General features: G+C 41.3%; 1 protein-coding gene across 1 annotated transcript in view; it reads left to right on the plus strand.

The window, feature by feature from the left end:
• Positions 1-26817, plus strand: part of DGKK (diacylglycerol kinase kappa) — a 160520-nt gene that overhangs the window by 129522 nt on the left and 4181 nt on the right. The window contains exons 13-25 of the mRNA XM_060002173.1: positions 10274-10365; positions 11251-11350; positions 12319-12538; positions 14066-14170; positions 14631-14727; positions 16264-16371; positions 18466-18562; positions 19066-19173; positions 19840-19953; positions 20300-20434; positions 21620-21780; positions 22349-22490; positions 23515-23601. Coding sequence (XP_059858156.1) covers positions 10274-10365; positions 11251-11350; positions 12319-12538; positions 14066-14170; positions 14631-14727; positions 16264-16371; positions 18466-18562; positions 19066-19173; positions 19840-19953; positions 20300-20434; positions 21620-21780; positions 22349-22490; positions 23515-23601 — 1566 coding nt within the window. The remainder of the gene's footprint in view (positions 1-10273; positions 10366-11250; positions 11351-12318; positions 12539-14065; positions 14171-14630; positions 14728-16263; positions 16372-18465; positions 18563-19065; positions 19174-19839; positions 19954-20299; positions 20435-21619; positions 21781-22348; positions 22491-23514; positions 23602-26817) is intronic.

Consider the following 26817-nt stretch of genomic DNA (forward strand, 5'->3'; position numbering starts at 1 on the left):
AGTGTAGGTTTCTTTTGTTTGTTTGTTTGCTGTACAATATATCAAAGTTGCTTATTTATTTTATACATAGTGCTTTGTATCTCTTAATCTGATACCCCTATCTCACCCCTCCCTATTCCCTCTACACTGGTAACCACTAGTTTGTTCTCTACGTCTATAAGTCTGTTTCTGTTTTTTAAATATACATTTGTTTTGTTTTTCACATTCCACATGTAAGTGATAAAATAGAGTATTTGATTTTTTCTCACTGACGTATTTCACTAAGCATAATACCCTCAAGGTCCATCACATTGTTGCAAATGACAGAATTCCATTCTTTTGTGGGGTGCTGAGTAGTATTCCATTGTATATATAAACCACATCTGTATCCATTCATCTGTTGATGGGCACTTAGGTTGCTTCCATATCTTGACTATTGTAGATAGTGCTGCTATGAACATTGAGGTACATGCATCTTTTCAAATTAGTGTTTTCATTTTCTACAAATACATACCCAGCACTGAAATTCCTGGATCATATCATAGTTCTATTTTTAGTTTTTTAAAGAAACTCTGTACTGTTTTCTATAGTGGCTGGAAACAATGTACAACCCCACCAATAGTATAATAACAAACCCCAACATTTGTTATTTGTAGACATTTTGATGATGGCCATTCTGACAGGTGAGGTGATATCTCATTTTTGTTTTGCATTTCTCTAATAATTAGCAATGTTGAGCATCTTTTCATGTGCCTGTTAGCCATATGTATGTCTTCTTTGGAAAACTTTCTATTCAGGTCTTCTGCCCATTTGTTGCCTGGGTTTTTTATTTTTTTGATATTGAGTTGTATGAGCTGTTTGTGTATTTTGGATATTAACCCCTTGTCAGCCACACCATTTGCAAATATTTTCTCCCTTTTCATAGGTTGTATTTTCATGTTATTGATAGTTTCCTTTGCTGTGCAAAAGCTTTTTAAGCTTAATTAGGCCCTATTACTTTATTTTTGCTTTATTTCCTTTGGCTTAGGAGACAGACCCAAAAACATATTCTTACGATTTTTGTCAGTGTTCTGCCTATGTTCTCTTCTAGGAGTTTCATGGTGTCATGTATTACATTTAGGTCTTTGAACCACTTTGAGCTTACTTATATACATGGTCTGAGGGAATGTTCTAATCTCATTGTTTTACATGTGGCTGTTCAGTTTTCCCAGTACCACTTGCTGAAGAGACTGTCTTTTCTCCATTGTATATTCTTACCTCCTTTGTCATAAAGTAATTGACAATAGGTGTGTAGGTTCACTTCTGGTTTTCTATTCTGCTCCTTTGATCTATGTGTCTGTTTCTGTGCCAGTACCATGCTGTTTTGATTTCTGTAGCTTTGTAGTATATTCTGAAGTCTGGGAGGGTTATACCTCCAGCTTTGTTCTTTTCTCTCAAGATGACTTTGGCAATTTGGAGTTTTTTGTGGTTCCCTATGGATTTTTATTTGTTCTCATTCTGTGAAAAATGTCATGGATATTTTTATAGGGATTTCATTAAATCTGTAGATTCCTTTATGTATTATGGCCATTTTAACAATATTAATTTTTCCAATCCAAGGGCACAGGATGATATCTTTCCATTTCTTTGAATTATCTTCAATTCCTTTCATCAATGTTTTATAGTTTTCAGATTATAGGTGTTTCACCTCCTTGGTTAAGTTTATTCTTGGTATTTTCTTCTTTTTGGTATGATTTTAAACAGGATGATATTTTACTTTCTGTTTCTGAAATTTCATTATTAGTGTATATAAATGCAACAGATTTCTGTATGGTAATTTTGTATCCTTCAACCTTGCTGAATTCATTTATTAGTCCTAATATTTGGGGGTGGAGACTTTAGAGTTCCCAATATAAAGTATCATGTCATCTGCAAATAGTGACAGTTTTACTTCTTCCCTTCCAATTTGGATGTCTTTTCCTTCTTTTACTTCTCTGATTGCTGTGGCTAGAACTTCCATTACCATGTCAAACAGAAGTGTAAGAGTGGGCATCCTTGTCTTGTTCCAGAACTTAGTGGGAAGTCTTTCAGCTTTTCACCATTGAGTATGATGTTGGCTATGGGTTTATCATAATGGCCTTAATTATGCTGAGATATGTTCCCTCTATACCCACTTGGATAAGAATTTTTATCATGAATGGATATTGAAATTTTTCAAATGCTTTTCCTGCATCTACTGAGATGATCATTTGATTTTTATCCTTCCTTTTGTTAATGTGCATCACATTGATTGATTTGTGAATGTTGATTCACCCTCTTGACCCTGGAAAAAATCCAACTTGATCCCTTTTATATACTGTTGTATTCAGTTTGCTAATATTTCATTGAGGATTTTTGCATCTATATTCATCAAAGATATTGACCTATAATTTCTTTTTTTGTGTGTGTAGTTTCCTTGTCTGGTTTTGGTATCAGAGTAATGGTGGCCTTGTAGAATAAATCTGTGAGTGTTCCTTCCTCTTCAAGTTTTTGGAATAGTTTGAGAGGGATAAGTATTAGCTCTTCTTTATATGTTTGTTAGAATTCCCCTCTGAAGCCATCTGGTCCTGGATTGCTGTTTGCTGGAAGTTTTTTCTTTTATTACAGATTCAATTTTACTTGTAGTGATTAGTCTGTTCAAATTGTCTGTTTCTTCTTGAAGCAGTCTCGGCAGGCTGTATCTTTCTAGAAATTTGTTCATTTCTTCTAGGTTGTCCAATTTCTTGGCATATAACTGCTCATAGTATTCTCTCATGATTTTTTACATTTCTGTGTTATTGGTTGTTATGTCTCCTCTTTCATTTCTTATTTTGTTTATTTGGATCCCCTCTCTTTTCTTCTTGGTGACCCTGGCTAAAGGTTTATGAATTTTATTTATCTTTTTAAAGAACCAGCTCTTAGTTTTATTGATCTTTTCTATTGTTTTTTGGATCTCTATTTTATTTATTTCCCCTATGATTATTATGTTTATTATTATATATTATTATTATTATATTATTATTATTTCCTTCCTTCTCCTGACTTTGGGCTTTGTTTCTTCTTCTTTTTCTAATGCTTTTAGGTGGTAAGATGTTTACTCAAGATTTTTCTTGTTTCTTGAGGAAGGCCTGTATTGGTTCTAACTTCCCCCTTAGAACTGCTTTTGCTGCATCTCATAGATCTTAGGAAGTTGTGTTTCCGTTTTCATTTGTCTTGAGGTATTTTCTGATTTCCTCTTTGGTTTCATCATGTCCCATTGTGGTTTTTTTTAACACCTTTATTGCAGTATAATTGCTTTACAATGGTGTGTTAGTTTCTGCTTTATAACAAAGTGAATCAGTTATACATATACACATGTTCCCATATCTCTTGCATCTCCCTCCCTCCCACCCTCCCTATCCCACCCCTCTAGGTGATCACAAACCACCTAGCTGATCTCCCTGTGCTATGCGGCTGCTTCCCACTAGCTATCTATTTTACGTTTGTTAGTGTATATATGTCCATGCCACTCTCTCACTTTGTCAAAGCTTATCCTTCCCCCTCCCCATATCCTCAAGTCCATTCTCTAGTAGGTCTGTGTCTTTATTCCCATCTTACCCCTAGGTACTTCATAACCTTTTTGTTTTCTTAGATTCCATATATACGTGTTAGCATACAGTATTTGTTTTTCTCTTTCTGACTTACTTCACTCTGTATGACAGACTCTAGGTCCATCCACCTCACTACAAAAAACTCAATTTCGTTTCTTTTTATGGCTAATATTCCATTGGATATATGTGCCACATCTTCTTTATCCATTCATCTGATGATGGACACTTAGGTTGCTTCCATCTCCTGACTATTGTAAATAGAGCTGCAATGAACATTGTGGCACATGACTCTTTTTGAATTATGGTTTTCTCAGGGTATATGCCCAGTAGTGAGATTGCTGGGTTGTATGATAGTTCTAATTTTAGTTTTTTAAGGAACCTCCATACTGTTCCCCATAGTGGCTGTATCAATTTACATTCCCACCAACAGTGCAAGAGGGTTCCCTTTTCTCCACACCCTCTCCAGCATTTATTCTTTGTACATTTTTTGATGATGGCCATTCTGACTGGTGTGAGATGATATCTCATTGTAGTTTTGATTTGCATTTCTCTAATGATTAATGATGCTGAGCATTCTTTCATGTGTTTTGTTGTCAATCTGTATATCTTCTTTGGAGAAATGTCTATTTAGGTCTTCTGCCTGGTTTTGGATTGGGTTGCTTGTTGTTTTGTTATTGAGCTGCATGAACTGCTTGTAAATTTTGGAGATTAATCCTTTGTCAGTTGCTTCATTTGCAAATATTTTCTCCCATTCTGAGGGTTGTCTTTTTGTCTTGTTTATGGTTTCCTTTGCTGTGCAAAAGCTTTTAAGTTTCATTAGGTCCCATTTGTTTATTTTTGTTTTTATTTCTATTTCTCTAGGAGGTGGGTCTAAAAGGATCTTGCTGTGATTTATGTCATATAGCATTCTGCCTATGTTTTCCTCTAAGAGTTTGATAGTTTCTGGCCTTACATTTAGGTCTTTAATCCATTTTGAGTTTATTTTTGTGTATGGTGTTAGGGAGTGTTCTAATTTCATACTTTTACATCTACCTGTCCAGTTTTCCTAGCACCATTTATTGAAGAGGCTGTCTTTTCTCCACTGTATATTCTTGCCTTCTTAATCAAAGATAAGGTGACCATACGTGCGTGGGTTTATATCTGGGCTTTCTATCCTGTTCCATTGATCTATATTTCTGTTTTGTGCCAGTACCATACTGTCTTGATTACTGTAGCTTTGTAGTCTGAAGCTACAGTATAGTCTGAAGTCTGGGAGCCTGATTCCTCCAGCTCCATTTTTCGCTCTCAAGATTGTTTTGGCTATTTGGGGTCTTTTGTTTTTCCATACAAATTGTGAAATTTTTTGTTCTAGTTCTGTGAAAAATGCCAGTGGTAGTTTGATAGGGATTGCACTGAATCTGTAGATTGCTTTGGGTAGTAGATGCATTTTCACAATGTTGATTCTTGCAATCCAAGAACATGGTATATCTCTCCATCTATTTGTGTCATCTTTAATTTCTTTCATCAGTGTCTTATAATTTTCTGCATACAGGTCTTTTGTCTCCTTAGGTAGGTTTATTCCTAGATATTTTATTCTTTTTGTTGCAATTGTAAATGGGAGTGTTTTCTTAATTTCACTTTCAGATTTTTCATCATTAGTGTATAAGAATGCCAGAGATTTCTGTGCATTAATTTTGTATCCTGCTACTTTACCAAATTCATTGATTAGCTCTAGTAGTTTTCTGGTAGCATCTTTAGGATTCTCTATGTATAGTATCATGTCATGTGCAAACAGTGACAGCTGTACTTCTTCTTTTCCAATTTGGATTCCTTTTATTTCTTTTTCTTCTCTGATGGCTGTGGCTAAAACTTCCAAAACTCTGTTGAATAAGAGTGGTGAGAGTGGGCAACCTTGTCTTGCTCCTGGTCTTAGTGGAACTGGTTTTTTAATAGCATGTTGTGTAGTCTCCATGTGTTTGTTCTTTTCCCATTTTTCTTTCTGTAGTTGATTTCTAGTTTCATATTGTTTTGGTCATAAGAAATACTTGATATAATTTCTATCTTAAATTTAATGAGACTTTATTTGTGGCCTAGCATGTGATCTGTCCTGAAGAACATTCCATGTGCACTTGAAAAGAATATGTAATCTGCTGGTTTTGGATGGAATGTCCTGTAGATATCTATTAAGTCCAACTAGTCTATATTGTCATTTAAATCCACTGTTGTCTTATTATCTGTCTGGATGATATGTCCATTGATGTCAGTGGAATGTTAAAGTCCTGTACTATTATTGTATCTTTGTCAAATTCTCCCTTTATGTCTGCTAGTATTTGCTTTATATATTTAGGTGCTCCTATGTAGGTGCATATATGTTAACAATTGTAATATCTTCTTGTATTGATCCCTTTATCATTATACAATGCCCTTGTCTTTTGTTATAGTCTTCATTTTAAAGTCTTTTTTGTCCTTTATGAATATTGATATCACCACTTTCTTGTCGTTAATGATTTCATGAAATATCATTTTCTATCCCCTCTCTTTTGTTCTGTGTGTATTTGGCCTGAAGAGATTCCCTTATAGCAGCATATTGAACAGTCTTGTCTTTTAATCCAGTCAGCCACCCTATGTCTTTTGATTGGAACACTTAGTCTCTTGACATTGAAAGTAATTATTGATAGGTATGTACTTATTGCCATTTTATTACTTGTTTCCCACTTGTTTTTATAGTTCTTCTCTGGTCACTTCTTCTTTTTGTTTCTCCCATTGTGATTTAATCATTTTCCTTAGTACTATGCTTGGGTTCCTTTCTTTTTGGTTTTTGTGTGTCTTTACCATGGCTACCATGATTTGTGGTTACCATGGGGTTCAAGTATACTGACCCATAATTATATCTATGTGACTTAAACTGATAGTCATTTAAGTTTAAACACATTCTAAAAGATCTACATTTTTTACTCCCCTCCCCAACATTTTGTGTTTTTTTAATCATATTTTATATCTTCATGCTTATCCCTTTACTGTTAATTGTCTTTATACTTGATTTTACATTTTTTCTTCTTTTAATCTACGTGCTTGCTTATTTAATTGATCTTAAATCCTTACTATATATTTGCCTTTCTTATTTGGGAATTTACGTTTCCTATAGATTCTTACTTCTTTTCTATTTAGAGAAGACCCTTCAACATCTCTTTTAAAGTAGGCTTAGTATTGCTCATTTCTTTTAGTTTTTGCTTGTGTGAGAAGTTCTTTATCTCTCCTTCTAGTCTAAATGATAACCTTGCTGAGTAGAGTGTCCTATAGGTTGCAGCTTTTTCCCTTTCAGGACTTTGAATATATCTTGTCATTACCTTCTGGCCAGCAATGTTTCTGTGAAGAAATCAGCTGATAGCCTTATGGGGGTTCCCTGGTAACTGACTATTTTTCTCTTGCTGCCTTTAGAATCCTCTTTCAGTTTTGACATTTTAATTATGTGTCTTGGTGTGGTGTGGGTCTGTTTGGGTTCATCTTATTTGAGACGCTCTGTGCTTCTTGTACCTGGATATCTGTTTCTTTCTTCAGGCTTGGGAAGTTTTCAGCCATAATTTTCCATCTTCTCTCTCTCCTCTCATTTTGGGACCCCTATAATGTGAAAAATTCCACACACACATGCACACACACACACACACACACACACACGTATATATACTTTTTGCTGTTCTGATTGTGATTTCCATTTTCTATCTTCCAGATCACTAATGTGTTTTTCTGTATCACCTAGTCTGCTGTTAATACCTTCCAGTGTGTTTTTCATTTCAGTTATTGTATTCTTCAGTTCTGACTAGTTCTTTTCTTATATTTTCTAATTCCTTGTTAAAATTCTCTCTGTGTTCATCTATTCTTTTCCCTAATTCAGTTAGCTTTCTTATTACGAATGCTTTGAATTTTTTATCTAGTAAGTTATTTATGTTCCATTAGCTGTTTTTTCAGGGCTTTTTTCTTTCTCTTTCAATTGAGACAAATTCTTCTGTCTTCTCATTTTGCTTATCTTTCTCTGTCTCTATGAAATTAGGTGAAACAATTACCTATGGTGGTTTCAGAGGGATGTCCTTATGTGGGAGTATCCCTATACAGTCTACAAGGCCCCAGTGGCTTTGGTGGCAGAGCTGGATTTGATGTGAGCACAGGTCACACCTTTCCTCAGAGTGTGCTGGTAGCTGTCACCTTGATAGGAGGTGGGGCTGGAGATGGAGATGCTAGGGCCAGAGCAATGTGTGAGTCAGGGCTTCCCCTCTGTTCAGTGGTCATCACCACCCTATTGGGAGCAGGGTCAGGTCCCAAGGCGCTGGAGCAAAAGCCCTGAGGGTTGGGTCTGAGCTGGCTCAGTTCCTTTTAAGTGTGTGCTCTTTTCCCTCCCAGCACTGGCACCCTCACCCGAGTGGAGCAATGCTGGAGAAAGAGGGGCTGGTGTGGATATTCAACAGTGGTGGGGGCATGGGCTGCGGTAGTCTGATTGCCATCAGAGATCTGATCTGCCCCTGATGCTCCACTTGTGCAACTGCCAGTAACAGCTGCCCCCTGTGCTCAGATGCCACTTAGGGTTTGAGTCACCATAACATCTTTTTTTTATTGACGTATAGTTGATTTACAATGTTTCAGGTGTAATATACACACACACACACACACACACACACACACACACACGTTCTTTTTCAGATTCTTTTCCAGTATAAGTTGGTACACCATAGCATCTTACAGCCAAGCTTTTTCCTTGTTGTGGCAGCCCTTAGTCCCATGTGGCGCTGCCATATGAGGCAAACTGTGCTGGAGCATTTGCTTGGCTCAGGCTAGGATGCATGCCAGAGTGGTCACAGGAAACCAGTCAGCCAGCTGGGTGGTTTCAATCCACCCTTTCTGCCCTGCTTTGGGAGCTAGCAAGTTTTCACGGCCTCCTCCCAAGCAGAGTCCAGGCATCCCACAGCTGTCCTATTAGTCCCACTGGTCCTTCAACCAGCCAAGGGGGCTCATCTTCCCTTTGTTGGACCCAAGGTCTGTGGCACCCAATCTGTGGCTCAACCCACCACTCCCCAGGGAGGATCTCTACCTGTGTAATCCCCTTTCTCTTCTGAGTCCCCTCCTAGGGGCACAGGTCCCAACCTGATCGATTCTCTTCCCTTACTATCTGATTCTATGTGGATCTTTCTTACAGCCTTGGGCATATAGGAGTCTTTCTGCCAGTCTCCTGTTAGTTTTCAGTGAGAATTGTTCCACATGTAGATGTATTTTTGATGTATTCATGGGGGAAGGTGAGTTCCACTTCCTCCTACTCCTCCATCTTGAGTCCCTCCAAGTCTAAGTTTCTTACAGCCCTCCTGTTAGTCCCACTGGTTTTCTAACAAGCTAAGGGGACTTGTGTTCCTGATGTCAGATTCCAGGGCTGTGGTGCCCAATATGTGGCTGGAGCTGCTCACTCCCCAGGGAGGCTCTCTGTCTTTGTAATCCTCTCCTTCTTTTGTGTCCCCTCCCAGGGGCACAGGTCCCAACCTGATCACTTCTCTTCCCTTCTTATCCAATTTTGTGTGGATCTTTATTACAGCATTGGTTGTACAGGAGTCTTTCTGCCAGTCTCCAGTTAGTTTTCAGTGATAACTTCTCCACATTTAGTTGCATTTTTGATGTGTTCATGGGGGGAATTGAGTTCCATGTCCTCCTAATCTGCCATCTTGATATCTTCCCCCAGGAAGTTTGAACTTCTATCTAAAAGAAATAAGAATTATATAAGGATTTTTCTTATCATGAAATTTTCAAATATATAGGAAATTTTAAATGGTAGCTTCTACCATTAATATTTCACTATACTTTATCACATATCTATCCATCTATCTATTCTTCTATCTAATAGAAAGGTTTAAAACAGAATATTTACATGTTATGTGGAGAAAAAATTGAAGGAATAAAGACTAGAGGCAAGGAAAAAAGATAGGCAGTGATGTAATTGTCTAGGCAAAAGATGATGGTGATTTGGACTGGTGAAGTGGTAATAGGAATAAGAAGAAGTGGACATAGTTAAAACATATTGAAGAGATAGAATCATCAGGACTTGGTAGATGTTTGAATGTGGGGGGTGATAGAGAGGGATGAGTATAAGTTGTAGTTAGGAGTACAGACTCAAGAGCCAGACTACCTGAAATCAAATCCTGGCTGTGACATCTATCAGCTGTCCCTTCCCTATGCCTCAGTTTTCTGTACTGTGAAATGGGGATAATAATCCTTATTTCATAAGATTGTTATAAGGGTTACCTGAAAAAATATATATGTATCTTAGAACAGAACCTAGCACATAGTAAATTCTATATAAGTGGATACCATTATTATATTTAACATTATATATAAGAGGTGACCCTCTGGTTGGAAAGATGTGGGTTCAAATCCCAGATCTATTATTTACTAGCTATGTAATATGAGATTGGTTTTTCATTTGAAACATGGAACAAATAGTAACTCCTTCATATGAGTTTTTGAGTATTAATTTAAATGAGAGGAAACAATATACGTCTTATTTTTAGAATGACCACAGATCTAAGATTATCTGTGGAGATCTTCCACAAGAATTCTTTAACTGTGATTATTTTCAGAGAGACAGTTGGGTTGCTGGTAAAGCATCAGTAGGAAGTAATGAGGGGGGTGAGGATGGGTAGCACACTATGTCACAGTGCTAAGATTCCAGGGCTCAACACTCCTTTTCCCCCTAGGCTGCTGCCATCCAACACTTAGAATCTGCAACCACTGAGTTGAACAAAATCCTGAAGGCCAAGTACCCGACAGAGATGATCATTGCAACCAGGTCAGTCTTCCTTTGGCTCTCTACCTTTGGGATGTTTTTGCCCCTCATGGGCTGTTCCTCAGTCAGAGATGGGGCTCATTTTAATAGCTTGGGGGGTTGAGGCCAAGGAAACCATATGTTTACCTTCCCAAATCAAATTTCTTCCAACTCGAACCTCCTGAATAGAAAGTTTACGAGGGAAAAAAAAAAAAGATGAGATTGGGGTGAGGGCTCTTGCTACTCCAAAAAGACAAAATTGTAAGCCACAGATTTGGAAGAAGCGTTACAGAAGGGAAACACGACATTCCATACCATTCAAGAGCATAGCATAGCTCCCTACAGTAGGGAGACCTTGTTTTCCATTTAATACCTGGAAAATTCTCTGTGGTACCTGCTACAGCTGCTTTCTCATAGCTGAGCAATACATTCTCCCCTTCTAAATACATGGGTCATTCATTCCTCCTGGGACTCTGGTGGGTTCCTTCCAAATCTACCACATTCTCTTTTGAGAAACAGTCCCTACAGGGAACATCGTCCCAAAGTCATTATGTTTGTACTAAATTAGCCAGGCCCTTGAACCATAGCTGATTTGACCCAGGGTGAAATCCTGACCCATGTTGGACTGACTGAATTCTGTTTCCTGGAAATTTGGAATTTGGGCTAAGAAATGCTAGTTAAATTCTCTTAGGTACTGGCATATTTCACCATATGCACATGAAGAATCAGAATAAACAAAGAGGGGAGAGGGAGTGGGGGGAGAGGGACAAAGAGAGGGAGGGAGGAGAGATCAGGAAAGAGAGAGGGAGAAGGAAGAGGAGGAAGATGGAAACTAATGACATTATAGGAGAGAAGGTCTCTGGACCTCATGGTCCATGTCACATTGTGTCATCTATCTTATATTTCCAGATTCCTGTGCTCAGCAGTGGAAGATTTTGTAGTTGATATTGTAAAGGCCTGGAGCCGGATAAAACAGAACAATACAGCAATAGAGTCTGTGATTTTGAAAGTAAGTTTCCATCCTTTTTTCTTGTACTCTTTGTGGTGCCAGGGCCCCACTTTTAATAAAAGCAAATATGCCTCTCACTGGGAATTGTAAAAGAGCAAGGAGGAGCAGCTGGTAAGCCTCCCTGATGGGGGAAATCCTCATCAAACTTCCACCTTTCACCAAATGAAGAGTGGCACTATACATGCTTATCCATGTACCATGTACCTAAGCATATGCCAAGCATCTGTCCACACCGAGACAGAAGCGTACACCAACATGTATGCACATGGTTGTATACCAGAACATTCTTGAAAATACATACAAATACATGCTAGAAATACACCCACAGTCACCTCTATAACAACCACAGTAACAATAACAGCTAACAATTATATAGCACTTACTCTGTGCCAGGAACTGTTCTAAGCACTTATAATATATTAACTTATTTAATCTTCACAACTACCCTAGAATATAAAAGCACAAATAGATTAAGTGACTTGCCTAAGTTTACAAACTATTAAGTGATGGAGCTGGGAATCAAGCCATAATCATGTAGTACACCCCCAAACATACACACAGACAAAGGCAGACACCAGGCACCCATGCAGAGCCACATCCACATTCATAGGAGCATGCCCATGAAAACACCAATCCAGAAATGTTTATCTTTCCTTAGTTTTGCCATATTACACATCATTTTACAGGCCACTCTGACATGAGAAAGACTAGGCAACATATATTGATGCCTGCAGCTGTTCTGTAACAAATAGTGTCTCTTTGACCTCCTAACACCCTTTGGCTATCTTATCACATCTACCCAAGCAGTTCTTTCCCTAAACTTTCATCTCCCCACATGTAGCTTTCTATGCTCAGTGTTTCCAGCCAACTAGTACCCCTCCCTACCTCTCCCATACCATCTGACTCCTCATTCTGTCCTTTCAGGCACAAATCCCTCATAACAATGCCCTGTCTCCTTCCCCATATAGAGCGACTTAATGTATGACAAGCTCAGTGTCCTGATTGATATCCTTGCTGAGGATGCAGCAGTTGAGAAGAGTACGACAGCACATGCAGACAGTGCCAAGGCAGATGGAAAGCCCTTCATCCCTCAAATAGACCACATAGCCAAGTGCAAGTTGGAGCTGGCCACAAAGGCCCAGAATCTCCAAAAGTCCTTGAAACTCATCATATTCCAAGTTGAACAAGGTAAAGGCCCCAGGGTTGTGGTGATTGAGGCAGGGGAAAGAGAAGGTTCCTGTGGGTAGTTTAATGGTCTTCCTCGCTCTGGGTCTACTATTTGACAACACTACCAAAACTTGACTAGATTCTGCATTCATAAAGCATCCAAAGTCCATCCTCAGTCTCCACTGATTTGAAAAGCCTCAGTCCTGATAAGCTGCCCCTTTGGCTCCTCCTACCTCCCAGGCACTCAACTCTTGCTACTTATTTATTTTTGGAACTAACAATCATCCTAAACAATTACAGCTGCTAAGTGGCTTTGCTCAAAGGTCTGTCAGCTTCAACCTCCAGCCATGGAATCTTTTTCCACCTGCTTCTGTCTCCTTCCAACCACTGAGCCTATGATGATTTTAGAAAGAAAATAGTGTTCATCTCTGCATGTCTTGCACAGTATTAATCAGGCACAAGGGCTCTGAGAGTGGTCCTGGCAGCTCTAGCACTGATTGCCATTTCCCATAACTCATGACAATCTGCAAGCTTCCAACTCAGTAAGAAAACTCTTTCAACTCCTCCAACTTCTTACTTTAACATTTTGGTTCCCACTTCTTCTCCACAATGCTTCTTTGAAAAACAGATCAGAAAATATAACACCAAGTGTGTTCTACCTGAGCTATTGGAATTGAACAGAAGTCCATGTAGCAGGGAAGTCCTTTTGGCTGGCCTTTGACCTTTAGCTACAATACCTTCTCCTGCCTTGATACTTTTAGGTACAACCTCAGCCAAGTTTCTAAGAAAGAAAGGAAATAACCCTTCTGCACTGTGAAATCATTAAACAGCCAGTTTGCCTCTATTTCTGTAGGTAGTTTCCAAGTAGCAGGGATCAGATCAATCTGATGTAGCCATAACCCTGTCACAACTAATCCTCAGCCTGCTCCATCAATACATAAATCAGATTTAGAAGTGCAACCTGTGGCCCTGGGACAGAGAAAGGCTCCCCTGGCAGCACAGGGATTGAACCTATGAGCTTTGGCATAGGCTGAGCACCTGAGCTATACAATATATAGGCTGGTAAAAGAAAGGAGATTTCTCAAATATTCTGGGTATTGGTGAGACATTTGCTTGAAAGAACGGCCTGGTCCTAGAGGCTTAAGTTGAGAACAAAGGTCATGTGAGTAAATGAATTAACAAAGAGGCGAGAATGGAGGTAGAAGAACAGAAAGTTTCCCACCCTGCTCCCCCTACCCCTGGCCCCAAGCCACATTTACTGGACGATAGGAAAAGAGTAACAAGTAAAACAGAGAAAGCTCAGGCACGGATGTGAAGAGACATGGCAATACTGTAAGAAAGCTGAAACCACAAACAGCATCATGGAGGAGATGTGATGATCAAATGGGAGTCTCCATTTGTCTCCCCACACACTGACTGGTATTAACTGAACAAAAGAGATGCTCAAGAAATGTGACCAACCCTCCCTCCCTCCTTTCCTCCTTTTCTTCCTTCCTTTCCTTCCTCTCCTTCCTTCCTTCCCTCCTTCCTTCCACTTTTTCTCTATAGTTCTTGATGAGCAAAGCCGACAGACAATATCAGTCAAGAACTTTAGTTCAACTTTCTTCCTGGAAGATGACTCAGAAGATATTAACCAGATGAGCCCAAGACACCGTAATGATCTTTCTCTTCTCCTTCCTTTACTCTAAGCTTCATCTCTGTCTTCTAGTTCCCAGAGAATAAAGATGTATTTTCATGCATCTTCCTTTAGCCATAATCCTACTCTGCAGTAGATATCCCTCCCTCTTCTCCAGAAACCTCACACTATAAGACCCCATGCCTATGTCCAGAAGTAATGACCCCATTAGATACTTTGAAAAGGCTGGCCTGATGAAACCCAAGATTTGAAGCTGTTTCACTGCCAGCAAGCAAGCAGCCCAACCTTACTATTCTGTCAGTGGAAGTCCCTGTCCATCCAAGATGATCCCTCTTTGGAATGAGAACCCTGAATATTATCGAGGAGAAAGTCATTGAGCTTGATTCTGCTCCAACAGAGAAAGTGGGGTGAAATACAAGTGGGGGGAAGGGCTTTCTTGTTTGTATCTGACACCAAGGTGACATCTTTTGTGTCTAGGTTCTCGTCTTGGTACTCTGTCTTCTATATCTTCTCTCAAAAGTGAAGACCTGGATAACCTCAATTTGGAGCACTTATATTTTACACCTGAAACTATGTAAGTATTTAAGCCTATAACCTTCCTATGGCTTCTCCCTTTCTCTGGTTAAGAGAATAGTCTAAGGATACCCAGAGTCAAATGCTGACTATACTTACTAGTTGTGTGACCTTACACAAGTAATTCAACCAAACCTCAGTTTCCTCATGTATAAAATGGAGATAATTGTAGAACTTGCCAGATAGGTTTGCTGTATTTATTGAGTTTATATATCCAAAGTACTTGCATTGGGCAGTGTTTGGCACCCATAGTTAGGTGCTATATGTGTTAGTTGTTATTATTTTTTTAATTAAAACAACTTCATTTCATTTCAAAGAACCTGTTTTTCACTGTTGCCTTTAACAGTAAATGATTGGAGTTGCTAAGAAGTAAGTGGGCATTGAGGGGACTAGCTAGCAAATCTAAAGACATCTGTCTCAATAGCCCTACCTCTTTAGAATATTCCCAGTAGCCAAGTTCCATCACATTCACTTATTTTGAGTTCCATTAAGAAAATCAGTTACATCAGTTAGAGAATCCCCAATTTCTGGACTGTGGTCAAGGAAGACAAATCTCATGTGAGAGATGTAGGGTCAGTTTAGTAATGAATAAAAAAAATCTGTGGTTAAGTAGCTAAATTGTACCTATTTTCAGTTACTCAAAAGAAGGACACAGCTAGCAATTATTTAAGTTTTCTGCAGCTTCCCAGTTATTCCTATATTCAACTCCCATTCCCTTCCACTTTACCATTGGATTAAGCTCATATATGAGGCCTCAATGGACCTACCTAATGAGTTTTGATCAATGGTGTGCTGGAAAATGTTTAACAACCAGCTCTCTGTGGGGAGGAAAGCCCTGATTTATTCCTGGTGTAAACCTTTCCATCATGGCCTATTTCAAGCTACTGATATAATGTCATTGAATGCAGAGTTGGGAATTATAGGCATAATCAGCTTACATAAACTGGTATGAACTGGCTCCAACACACCACTGGTTTTAATGGATGGATGCAGAAGAATAAAACAAACTGCTTGGTTTTGTTGTTGTTGTATATATATCTACCCTCTTTTAACAGTTTTTTTTCCTTCAAATGTATGGTCACTTTGCCCTTTGATGTTAAAGTGCTACAAAGGAGTTCAGACATCTCTGGAAACAGTAATACAGACTTTACTCTCATCATATATTTTTATCTGAGATACTTAAATCTTCTTTCTTTATGAGAATAAGTCAATGACTCTTATTTCCCTTTATTTTATGTGGAGAAGATAATGGCCACTCATATCTGACAGCCTCCAAAGATGACTTCTTTATTATGAATCCCAATTCCACTGAATCCGCCCAACTGGCTGAGTGTCCTCTCTTACAGCTAACAAGTTAGTAGTTAACACAATAGGACATCTACATGTGCCTCTCAAGAACATTAAGCCTTGTGCCCAGTGTAGAGGGGGACTTCTCTCAGTGGTTGTTGATCACGCAGATAAAGTCTGCAGCCCAATGATAACAGCACTTCTTTCCTGCACCAGTGTCTATTCTCTTCTTCCTTTTGGCTAATTTCAGACGCTTCAAAGAAAGGTGTGTCATGAACAACTATTTTGGAATTGGACTAGATGCTAAAATTTCTCTGGAATTCAACACCAGAAGAGATGAACACCCAGGACAATACAAGTAAGGAAAAGAAACTCCCCTCCCTACATACAAACACACAATCACAATATACACACGTATTCCCACATCCCCTACCTTACAGACAAGAAACAGAAAGAGTCCGTCCTTTGGAAGTGAAACACATTAGTCCCAAGGTTAGTCTAGTGGGATATCTTGCCCCAAATATTGACCAGATCTGTGATGACGCTGCACTGGCATCCTGAACTTGGAGCTGCTTTCATAGTCTTGACCTGTGTTCAGCTAACTGTGTTACTGTTACTGAAAACAGATTACTCATTGACTCAGTTCAGCCAATTGCCTATCTTTGTTCTGTCTCCAAGAACTTGATGAGGTCCTAGTAGTGGTTTTAAGTCTGTTCTTGCTTGGCAAGGCTGCAAAGTATCAAAGATCGCCCTACTGGTTCTTAGTGCTCCTAACTTGGTTCCCCAGGACCTACTGATTTTACCCCATCTTGTTTGGTCTGCTTGGCACCTTCTGGTACTTTTGTGCTACAGACATACACTAAGGCAGCCTCAGAGTTCTTGTGGTAAATTTAAATTACGAGTAAAAAGAAGCACACCCTCCACCCATCATCACCACCCCCTGCCCACCTGCCACCAGAACTTCTTTCTCAGAGCAGGCCTGGGCTGAGGAACAAGTACTTTATCAGATGTGTCTTGCAAATATTGCTTCCCAGTTGCTTGTCTTTTTTGTTATTATTGCTTGTCTTTTCATTTTTAACGGTCCCTTTTGAAATACAAAAGTGTTGAATTTTGATGAGTTCCAATTGATCAATTTTTTTTTTACAGACCATGCTTTTGATGCCATGTTTAAGAAATCTTTGCCTAACCCAAGATCTTAAAAATTTGCTGTTTTCTTCCAAAATTTTTGGTTTTGCTCTTACATTTAAGTCTGTGATCTGTTTCGAGTTACTTTTTATATATGGTATTAGGTAAGAATCTGAGTTCTTCTTTTTGCACATGGATATCCATTTACCACAGCACCACCTTTTAAAACTATCCTTTCCCCCAATGAATTGTGTTGGCACCTTTGTTGAAAATCAATTGACCCTAAATGTAAGGGTTGTTTTCCTAGACTCTCACCTATGTTCCATTGATCTATGTGTCTATCCTGTGCAAGCACCGCGCTGTCTTGATAACTGTAGCTTTATAGTAAGTTTTGAAATTGGGAGATGAAAGTCCTCCAACTTTGTTCTTTTTTCAGAATTGTTTTGGTTGTTCTAGGTATTTTGCATTTCCATATAACCAAACTCCAATTTTTAATAGATAAGGAAACTGAAGTGCCCAGAGAACTTATGGTTTAAAACAGAGTGCAAATAATTTTGTGCTATGTGCTAGGCTTCTTACGTTTCAAAACCCACGCCCTGTGGTGGCTCATTTCTGTGGCTGTACTTTAAAAGCTCACAGTAAATTCTATCCAGCCTTTATAGTGATTGTTAAGTACCCTGCCTGTTTTTATCAGAGACTCTACAGTCAACAGGACCTTGTCCTTCCCACCTCCACCACAAGTCTCCTGATATCCTTGCCTGTCCCATATTCTCTCCACTGGCTCCTACTCTACAGTCTTCCTAGTAAGCTTATTTCTATTCTGTAGCATTGAATTAAGTGTTTAACATACAGGTCTTGGAAATCCCTCCACTTTGCCAGAAAAGTTATGCTTCAAAGAAACTGCAGTCTAAGAGTCACATGTTTCAAATGAAATTGATTCCAAGTGGCTGAAATCTTGAGCTCCCAGAGTGGCACTTGCCAGGGTAGCTGATGTGTACTAGCCAGTTATGCTCACAGCTTTTTATGAGCCTTACTTTCTAAATATAGCCTGTCTCTTCCAAGCCTGAACCAATATCAGAAGCAAGTAAAAATGACAAATCAATGGGATGCTGATGCCTCAAGGAGACCCAGGAACCCATTGCAGCTGGTGTTTGCATAAGGATACCAGTTACACTATCCTAGCATTCCCTCTTGTGTCCAGTTACCATTAAACATGACTCCTCTCTATAAGAAGGCACTTGACGAATAAGATGGTGTCTCCTCTTACTTTTCTTCATCCACTTATCTTTATATTATTCACCCTCTGACTACCTTTATCTCCCTGTAGTAGCCGCCTTAAGAACAAGATGTGGTATGGCCTTCTGGGAAGCAAGGAACTTTTTCAGCGCTCTTACAGGAAACTGGAAGAACGAGTGCACCTGGAGGTTAGTGGAAAAGAGGGTGATCCTTCCTGGGCATGAAGAAAGGAAATATCATGACCCTGGGAATCAACTTTCCTCTATATCCTTAGTTCTTCCCAAGCTTTTTTTTTTTTTTTTTTTTTTTTTGCGGTACGCGGGCCTCTCACTGCTGTGGCCTCTCCCGTTGTGGAGCACAGGCTCCAGACGCGCAGGCTCAGCGGCCACAGCTCACGGGCCCAGGCGCTCCGCGGCACGTGGGATCCTTCCCGGACCGGGGCACGAACCCGCGTCCCCTGCATCGGCAGGCGGACTCTCAACCACTGCGCCACCAGGGAAGCCCCTTCCCAAGCTTTAACTCTGATCCTCACTCATTGCTCATGGTAGGAAATCATGAAGATAGATTTCCATTTTATGGATAAGAAAATAATAGCATGAAGGGAAGACAGAGCCCTTCCCCCATCTCTGTAAATGGCCCTTCACATTGGTATCTGAAGAGCCAGCCAATAAGGGCTACTCTTTTCTTTCAGTGTGATGGAGAAGCCATCTCCTTGCCAAACCTGCAAGGCATTGTAGTGCTCAACATTACCAGCTATGCTGGAGGTGTCAACTTTTGGGGAAGCAGCACAGCTACCACAGTGAGTATGGAACAAGGAACAGGGAGGAAGAAAGGCTTGACCCCTCTAAAGTCTATCAGAAAGGAGAGTTGAACTGACTGGAGTGTAGGGGAAGAGGAGGTGGGCTGGGGATCTTTATTGGCAGCAGCTGTATGATGAGGTTTTTTTTTTTTTTTTTTTTTTTTTTAAGGCAATTACCACCCCAGAGCACAAGAATCAACCAAAAACCTCAGGATCAGATAAATTCTTCGGTGTTGCCTGGACTTTGAATTTTCCATTCCTCACGTTTGAAAGATCCTTGAAAGGTTACCTAGGCCATGCCCTTTTCTCTAAGGAGGTCTGTCAATAAAATCTCCTGAGAAATTGGCCATGAATCCTTTCATCTGAGCTCACCCAAGAAGGCCATGAGACCAGTGGGACTGGCCTTGGGGATTTATGATGCTAGATTGGACAGGGAGAGAACCAGTTAAGAGTTGTGATCTCAAAAGGGACTGAGTTTTTATCTCAGTGCCCTTTTCCCAAGTTGGCTTCCTGACCACCTTCTTCTCCTTTTAATAATATAGTAGTTTCTCCACTCTTCATTAGCTAGAAAAATTCTCACCAGGAGCTTTCAAAGCATACCTGCTTGTGATAGGCAAGGTGTGGTTTCTCAAGGGTGAGATGTGTGACACAGTTCTTCCTCCTCAGGAATATGAGGCTCCTGCGATAGATGATGGGAAGCTAGAGGTAGTGGCAATCTTTGGTTCTGTACAGATGGCAATGTCCCGTATCATCAACCTGCATCATCATCGCATCGCCCAGGTAGGCACGGGCCTGGTGGGCAACAGAAAGGGTTTGAGCTCTGTGGCTACAATCCAGGATGTGGGGTAGTCTCAGGAATTAGCCAGGTATAAGAATGACAGGGTGGAGGGAGCACGTTATCTGGTGGGAAGCAAGGTACTGGCTGAAGTTGGAAACAGAGGTGGTAGGGACCAAAGGAGCAAAAAGCCCATAGCAAACATGTGTTTCCTCCCTGGGACAATCTGATTCACATTTTTGCCAGTCCTGTTCAGATACACATTTGGCCATGACTGTGAGATTATCAGATTGGTCTACAGTCGTTACCTCATTTTTCTCCCCCATTCTCCCTCCTCCTCTTCTCTGGCAGTGCCGTGAGGTGATGATAACCATCGATGGTGAAGAAGGTATCCCAGTGCAGGTGGATGGGGAGGCCTGGGTTCAGAGGCCAGGCCTTATCAAGATTAGATACAAGAACACTGCCCAGATGCTGACAAGAGATCGGGTAAGAAGGGAAAGGCTCATCTGGGGCTCCTACGTTGTCTCATCTATAGCTATCACTTGAGTACTGAATACTTCCAGTCAGGCAGAATTCCTTAAAGAGAGGTCTGCATAATACTTATCTCAGAGTCACCTTGGGTGCTTGTTAGAAATGCACATTCCTGGGCCCCACACAGGCCCACTGCATCAGAATGGAGATGGGTATTTCCTGGGAACTTGCATTTGCAGACAAGCTCCCTGAGACATTCTGATATACATAGACACTTGCAAAGCACTGTCCAAGAGAGTGAGACAAGAAGCTCCCTTCTGTAGTTTTCCACAAAGTTGTACTCCTCCCTCCACTGCACAGAGTTAAAGGCCTCAGGTGGTTATGGAGAAATCTGCTCCCTTCAACAAGAGAGTCTTCATTGAATATGGTCTTTAGGTTCCTCTAAGGCGTCTTAAAATACTGCATTCACAAATGTCACTCACCTCAGCTAAACCACCTAAAGCTAGAAAGGAGCCATTATTAATCAGATGTTCAATGCTTAGAGGCTTTCTTCCACTCTGGCCTGTGGACAGTCCATAGACACAGCAATAGAGAAGGGATGCGATGTCTAGTTTATAAGCTACCTACTTTGTGTTGGGCACTTTACATATATTCTCTCAAGTAGGTCCTCTCAACAATCCTATGAGGTAGATACACTTATTCCCATTTTATAGGTGAGGAAAATGAGGACCAGAGAGGTTAAATACTTTGCTAAAGGTAACACAACTAGTCAATGACAGAAGCACAATTCAAAATTAAATGAGATATGTCTAGCTCTAAAATCCATCAGAATATATTGCCTAGATTTAGCAAAGAAGGGAGCTGAAAAGGGCTCCACTTTCTTATTGGTCATGATACCTACCTATAGGAGCTTCTGGAAGGCAGACATCTGTCTGATTCAAGTATGTTGTCCCAAGACTTGGCATGGTAACAGCAACAACGGCAGCAACAACAAAAAACTAAAACTGCTTAGTATGAAAGAGACATTGAATAAAATGTTGGACAGATGTATGGGTGTGGAGATAGGTGTATGGGGGAATGGATGAGGCCCTCTTTCCCCTTTCCCCACAGTACCCACAAATATCAGGCTCACAGACAGATCTGTCACATGCCGTCTTAGCTACAGCAATCTTTAGGCTCTGCCACTGTCTTTATCGCCAGGACTTTGAGAACTCAATGAAAATGTGGAAGTGCAAGCATTCTGAAATCCAGGCTGCCTCTCAACCCCAGCTGGACTCCCAGGAATCTCAAGATAGCCTCTCTGATGAGGAGTATGCCCAGATGCAGCACTTAGCTCAGCTTGCAGAAAACCTCATCAGCAGGTAAGTGGACTGGCCCAGATACAGGGCTGGGAATCCCAAGAAGAGATAGGGAAAAGAAGCCAACTTGTATCTATTGGCTACTGGAGAGCCTGGCCTCAGAAAGGAGTATTGCTCAGAGCTCTGAGGATTGACAGGGACTCTGACATTCTAGGTAGGAAATAGTCTTTGTGGTCAGCAGTAAGCCAGCTTGGACCTCTACCATTAGGCCCAGAGATAAATTTTGATCTCCTCTTGCTGCCCCAGACCCAACAGGACTAAAAATGCTTATCCTTGCCCTTAAATATCAGGAGGGCCTTAGAGTTTCTGGAGTCAGCTCCTTCCTCTATTCTAGCCTCCCACTCTCCCAAAGCACCCAGTATCTAATTCTGGTGAGACAAGGATGGACAAAAGTGAATAGCTAGAGAAGAGTAGAAACATTTTCTGGCATAGGTGGCTCCCTAGAAATGAGAAGAAATAACAGGAGAGAGTAAAGAATACAATTTACCCTTAATCCCAACCCTCACCAGCACCTCAGGCCAGACATCCTTCAGAACTCTAGACTCATTTATCTGTCCTTGCTTTATTACAGACTTACTGACCTGAGTAAGGTCCACCAGCATGTGTCTGTCCTCATGGATTCTGTGAATGCCAGTGCTAACATCCTGAATGATATATTTTACAACCAAGACAGTAGCAATGAGGCAGGTGCAGCTTCCTGCACTCCCATTGAGGTAAGGGGGGAAGCGGCAGATGAAGGAAAGGAGTCAAACCAAATAGGAAAGGGAAGGAAGGGGAGCTGGAGGCTGGGTAGAGAAACTGGGCAAATGACATGGCAGGAAACTGATGGATAGAGTAGAGGGGGAGGCAGATATTGTTTGACTTGTTACTGGGAGAATGGTTGCTGGGAGAATGGTTACTGGTCCAGAGTGGTTACTGGGAGAATCCCATAGCAGATTTCATCAGCCTGATAGCTATCTACCACACTGGCCTCAAGGAGAAATAGCCTGAGAATGGAGAGGAACTTGGCTTAGGCCCTTCCTCATTCCAGGAGGATCCCTATATAACCTGTTAAGGTGACACTTGTCATTGAAACTTGTGCTCCAGGCTGCCTTGGTTTTCCTCTCGTGGGGAAGGTCTAGATTAGATTCTTGATGTTAAATGTGCCATCCTGTGACTTTACCCACTGGCAGAAGATTTTTAAGTGATGCTTTTAAAAAGTAACTTTAGTGCTAGGCAAACAATACAAAAGGGCCACATACAGGGTCAGGGCCTCCTAAAATGTAGGTTACCTATTTATTTGGGGCCGGATTTTAGTTGGAAGAGGCCTGGAGCTCCAGGCCTGGAGTTTCAAGAAGACAGATGGTTAGGCCTAACTTCATGTACCATGGGAAAGGTGGCTTCAGCCTAGTGGCAACAAGTGGCCTCAAACTTACTATCTAGTTTGCATATTCCCTGTTTCCCTATACCCATAGCACTCAATCAGTGATGCCAAATGCCAAGTTGTGCTGTGCCACAGCATACAACACACCAATACAGCTGTACTGGTAGTTGATAGCTGGCATCAGTTTTGACTGGTTGGTGCCCATGCTGAACTACTAGTTGTGCTATATTGTGAATATTACTTTTTCACTTATAGCCACATCCTACTAGCCTGCTCCTACCCTCCCACAGAGAAGCCAGCTGCATGCTTACTAACCAACAACTCCTCTGTCTTTGTCCTTTCCCTTCCTTTCTTTTCCTTTCTTCTCCTCTCAGACTCTAACCAGAAATGATGCAGTACATGTTACATTTAGTCTTAAAGGGCTCTACGATGACACCAAAGCTTTCCTGGATGAAAACTTGGTGAGTGGATGGGGTTGGAACAGGGAGGGCAAAGTATCCCATCTGAATTTGGTCACAGCCTGTGCTTGGTTCTAGAGCATTGGAAGACATGTAGGAGCATTTTGGCCAGGTGCTTACCTGGCAGTCCCTGCTGTGTCATCTTCACCCAGAGTTGTCATTGATCGTGTCACTTTATAAGTTATGCGAATCTATAGGGACTACCATATCCTTGAAGAAAAGTCTATCTCCTTTGGCAAATGTCTCTTGGGTCCAGACTAGGCCAAACAAAAGCAGCGTTTTCTCATCATACCTCATATAGTTTCAGTAGAAAAGGGTGAGCTCTTTTGAGCTGCTCTGCATCTCCCAAGTTTCCACATACGTCTCTCACCATGTGGAAAGACAGTAAGGAATAGTGGGGAAAGTTGGGGGTCTCTGAGTTCAAATCCCAAATCTGCCCATTACTAGCTATATTAGTTTCCTAAGGCTGCTGTAACAAAGTACTAAAACCTGGGTGACTTAGGACAACAGAACTTTATTGTCTCACAGCTCTGTAGGCTAGAAGCCTGAAATCAAGGTGTCAGCAGGGCCATGTTCCTTCTGAAACCTGTAGGGAAATCCTTCCTTGCCTCTTCCTAGCTTCTGGTGACTTGCTGGCAATCTTTGCTGTGTTCCTTGGCTTGTAGATGCATTACTCCAATCCTCCATATTCACATGGTGCTCTCCCTGTGTCTCTCTGTCTTCCCATGGCCATCTCCTTAAAGGATACCAGTCTTACCGGATCAGGGCCCACCCTACTCCAGAGTCCAGACCAGACCAATGATCCCATCTTAATAATTACATATGCAATGACCCTATTTCCAAAAAATTGAGGTACTGAGGGTTAGGATTTCAAGATATCTTTTTGGAGGGGACACAAATGAATCCATAACAGTAGGTACGTGAGGTAACTTCACCTCTCTGGATCTCAGTTTCCCTACCTACAAAATAGGAATTAAAATCTCTACCTATCCAGGTTGTTGTGAGGATTAAACAAACTACTGTATATTATGTGCCTAGCTCTTCCTAGCAGCTTGACAGATGGTAGATTTTATTAGTGTTAGGGAAAATGGACTGAGGCTCAGTTTTTGAGCTACAGGAAGAGTTGCTGTTTCTCATAATGCAAAGCCCATAGGCACACCTGGTGAGTGTGCTTTAATGAGTCAACTGATCATGACTACTCCACTTTAGGTTTGCTGCTAAGGCCCCTAGGAAGGTACTGTTCTGCCTCTCATCTAATTAAGGTTTATTTGAAGAGGGGCCTCTGAGTTGATTTTTGCAAGAAGTGCAGCCACTTCCCCCTTTCCATTTGCACATCTAACTGGCACACTGCACAGGTGGAAGAGTGGTTAAGGCAGTCAGGCCAGGCTGTCCCAGCATCTGAGCCCCAGGCTAGAGTCTTTCAGCCTTCAGCGACAGCAACAGAAGTACCTTCTATATATAGGCAGAGCTAAATGGCCTTGCCAATTTGGGCAGCAGGAAATATGGGAGCTTGGCCTCTTATTGCCACTCAGGATTTCTTGAGGCTCATGGGGTCATGAAAATTGGTTTGTGCCAGCCAACAACCCAAATTGAGCACATATCATACTTAATATAGAACCTGGTAAGGACCCACACACACACATACACACATCCAAACGAGACCTGGGTGCAAACGGCTGCTAAGAATGACCATGTATCTCCAGAAAGGCCATATCATAGAGGTGGCATGGATGTAAGGCTTATTTCATTTTTTAAAATTTATTCTTATTTTATTTATTTATTTTGGCTGCATTGAGTCTTTGTTGCTGCATACAGGCTTTCTCTAGTTGTGGCGAGTGGGGGCTACTCTTCATTACGGTGCACAGGCTTCTCATTGCGGTGGCTTCTCTTCTTGTGGAGCATGGGCTCTAGGCATGCAGGCTTCAGTAGTTGCAGCATGCAGCCTCAGTAGTTGTGGCACACAGGCTTAGTTGCTCCGCGGCTTGTGGGATCTTCCCGGACCGGGGCTCAAACCCATGTCCCCTGCATTGGCAGGCAGATTCTTAACCACTGCACCACCGGGGAAGTCCAGGCTTATTTCATTTGAATGTTGTTATTCCTCCCCTTGAAGGAGGAGAACAATCAGTGTTGGGAGAGGGATGTAGCCTTTTTTTTTTTTTTTTTTTTTTTTTTTGCGGTACGCGGGCCTCTCACTGTTGTGGCCTCTCCCGTTGTGGAGCACAGGCTCTGGACGCGCAGGCTCAGCAGCCATGGCTCATGGGCCCAGCCGCTCCGCGGCATGTGGGATCTTCCCAGACCGGGGCACGAACCCGTGTCCCCTGCATCGGCAGGCAGACTCTCAACCACTGCACCACCAGGGAAGCCCGGGATGTAGCCTTTTGATGAAGAAAATCCCACCCAGTAACTCCCACTTCCCTTATGTGGCAAACTGGCTTAGTGATGTTAGAACAGAAACCAGGAAGTGAGTAACAAAGTCCCCTGAGTCAGTTTGCACATTTATCTCAGAGAAGAGTCCTGAATAAGGTCTCTATTGAAGCCAGAAGGACAAGAGAACAGAGCATAAGATTCAGGCCCAACCATATACTATTTTTCAGAGCCCGAGTCTCTAGGTGCCAAATAGGAAGTCATTAGGAAGCCATTTTATTCCTCTTCTATTATGATTAGGAATCATTTTCTAAGACCCCAATTCCTCTTTCTTCTCTGTGGTTTTGGGTTTGACTATCAAATCCCTTTTGAGCACTGCTGGTAAGTATACCCCTAAGAATCCCTGCCCCTTTCCCCCTTATCTTGAAGTGATGGCCATTTCTACTTGACACCACTGTTCCCCGTCCCACCACCATGTACACACACGTGTCCTGTGCATCCGGGCTACTCCGTACTGTCCTAAATCATTCGTTGTAAAGCAAAAGCAAGAGATTATTTGACAACATGACTTGTTCCCCTCTCATATCCCATCCTGATTGGTCATAACCTCCAATCCCATCCCTCGCTCATTCACCTGTCACCCATTTGTGACAGACAGCAGGGTTCCACTTAAGGCTGGCCCATGCACAGCAAGAAGCTACATAAGTGCCAGACTGAAAGTAGAGCACATGCCAGAGAGGAGAGATGAAGCCAAAGTAGGTGGGCTGGAAAGCGTGTCAGAGCTGATGATATCAGCATGCATCTGTTCTCCCAGCTCACTATTTAATGGAACATGAACTATCTCACTTATGTTGT

This window comes from Delphinus delphis, chromosome X, assembly GCF_949987515.2.
Source record: "Delphinus delphis chromosome X, mDelDel1.2, whole genome shotgun sequence".
NCBI lineage: Eukaryota > Metazoa > Chordata > Mammalia > Artiodactyla > Delphinidae > Delphinus > Delphinus delphis.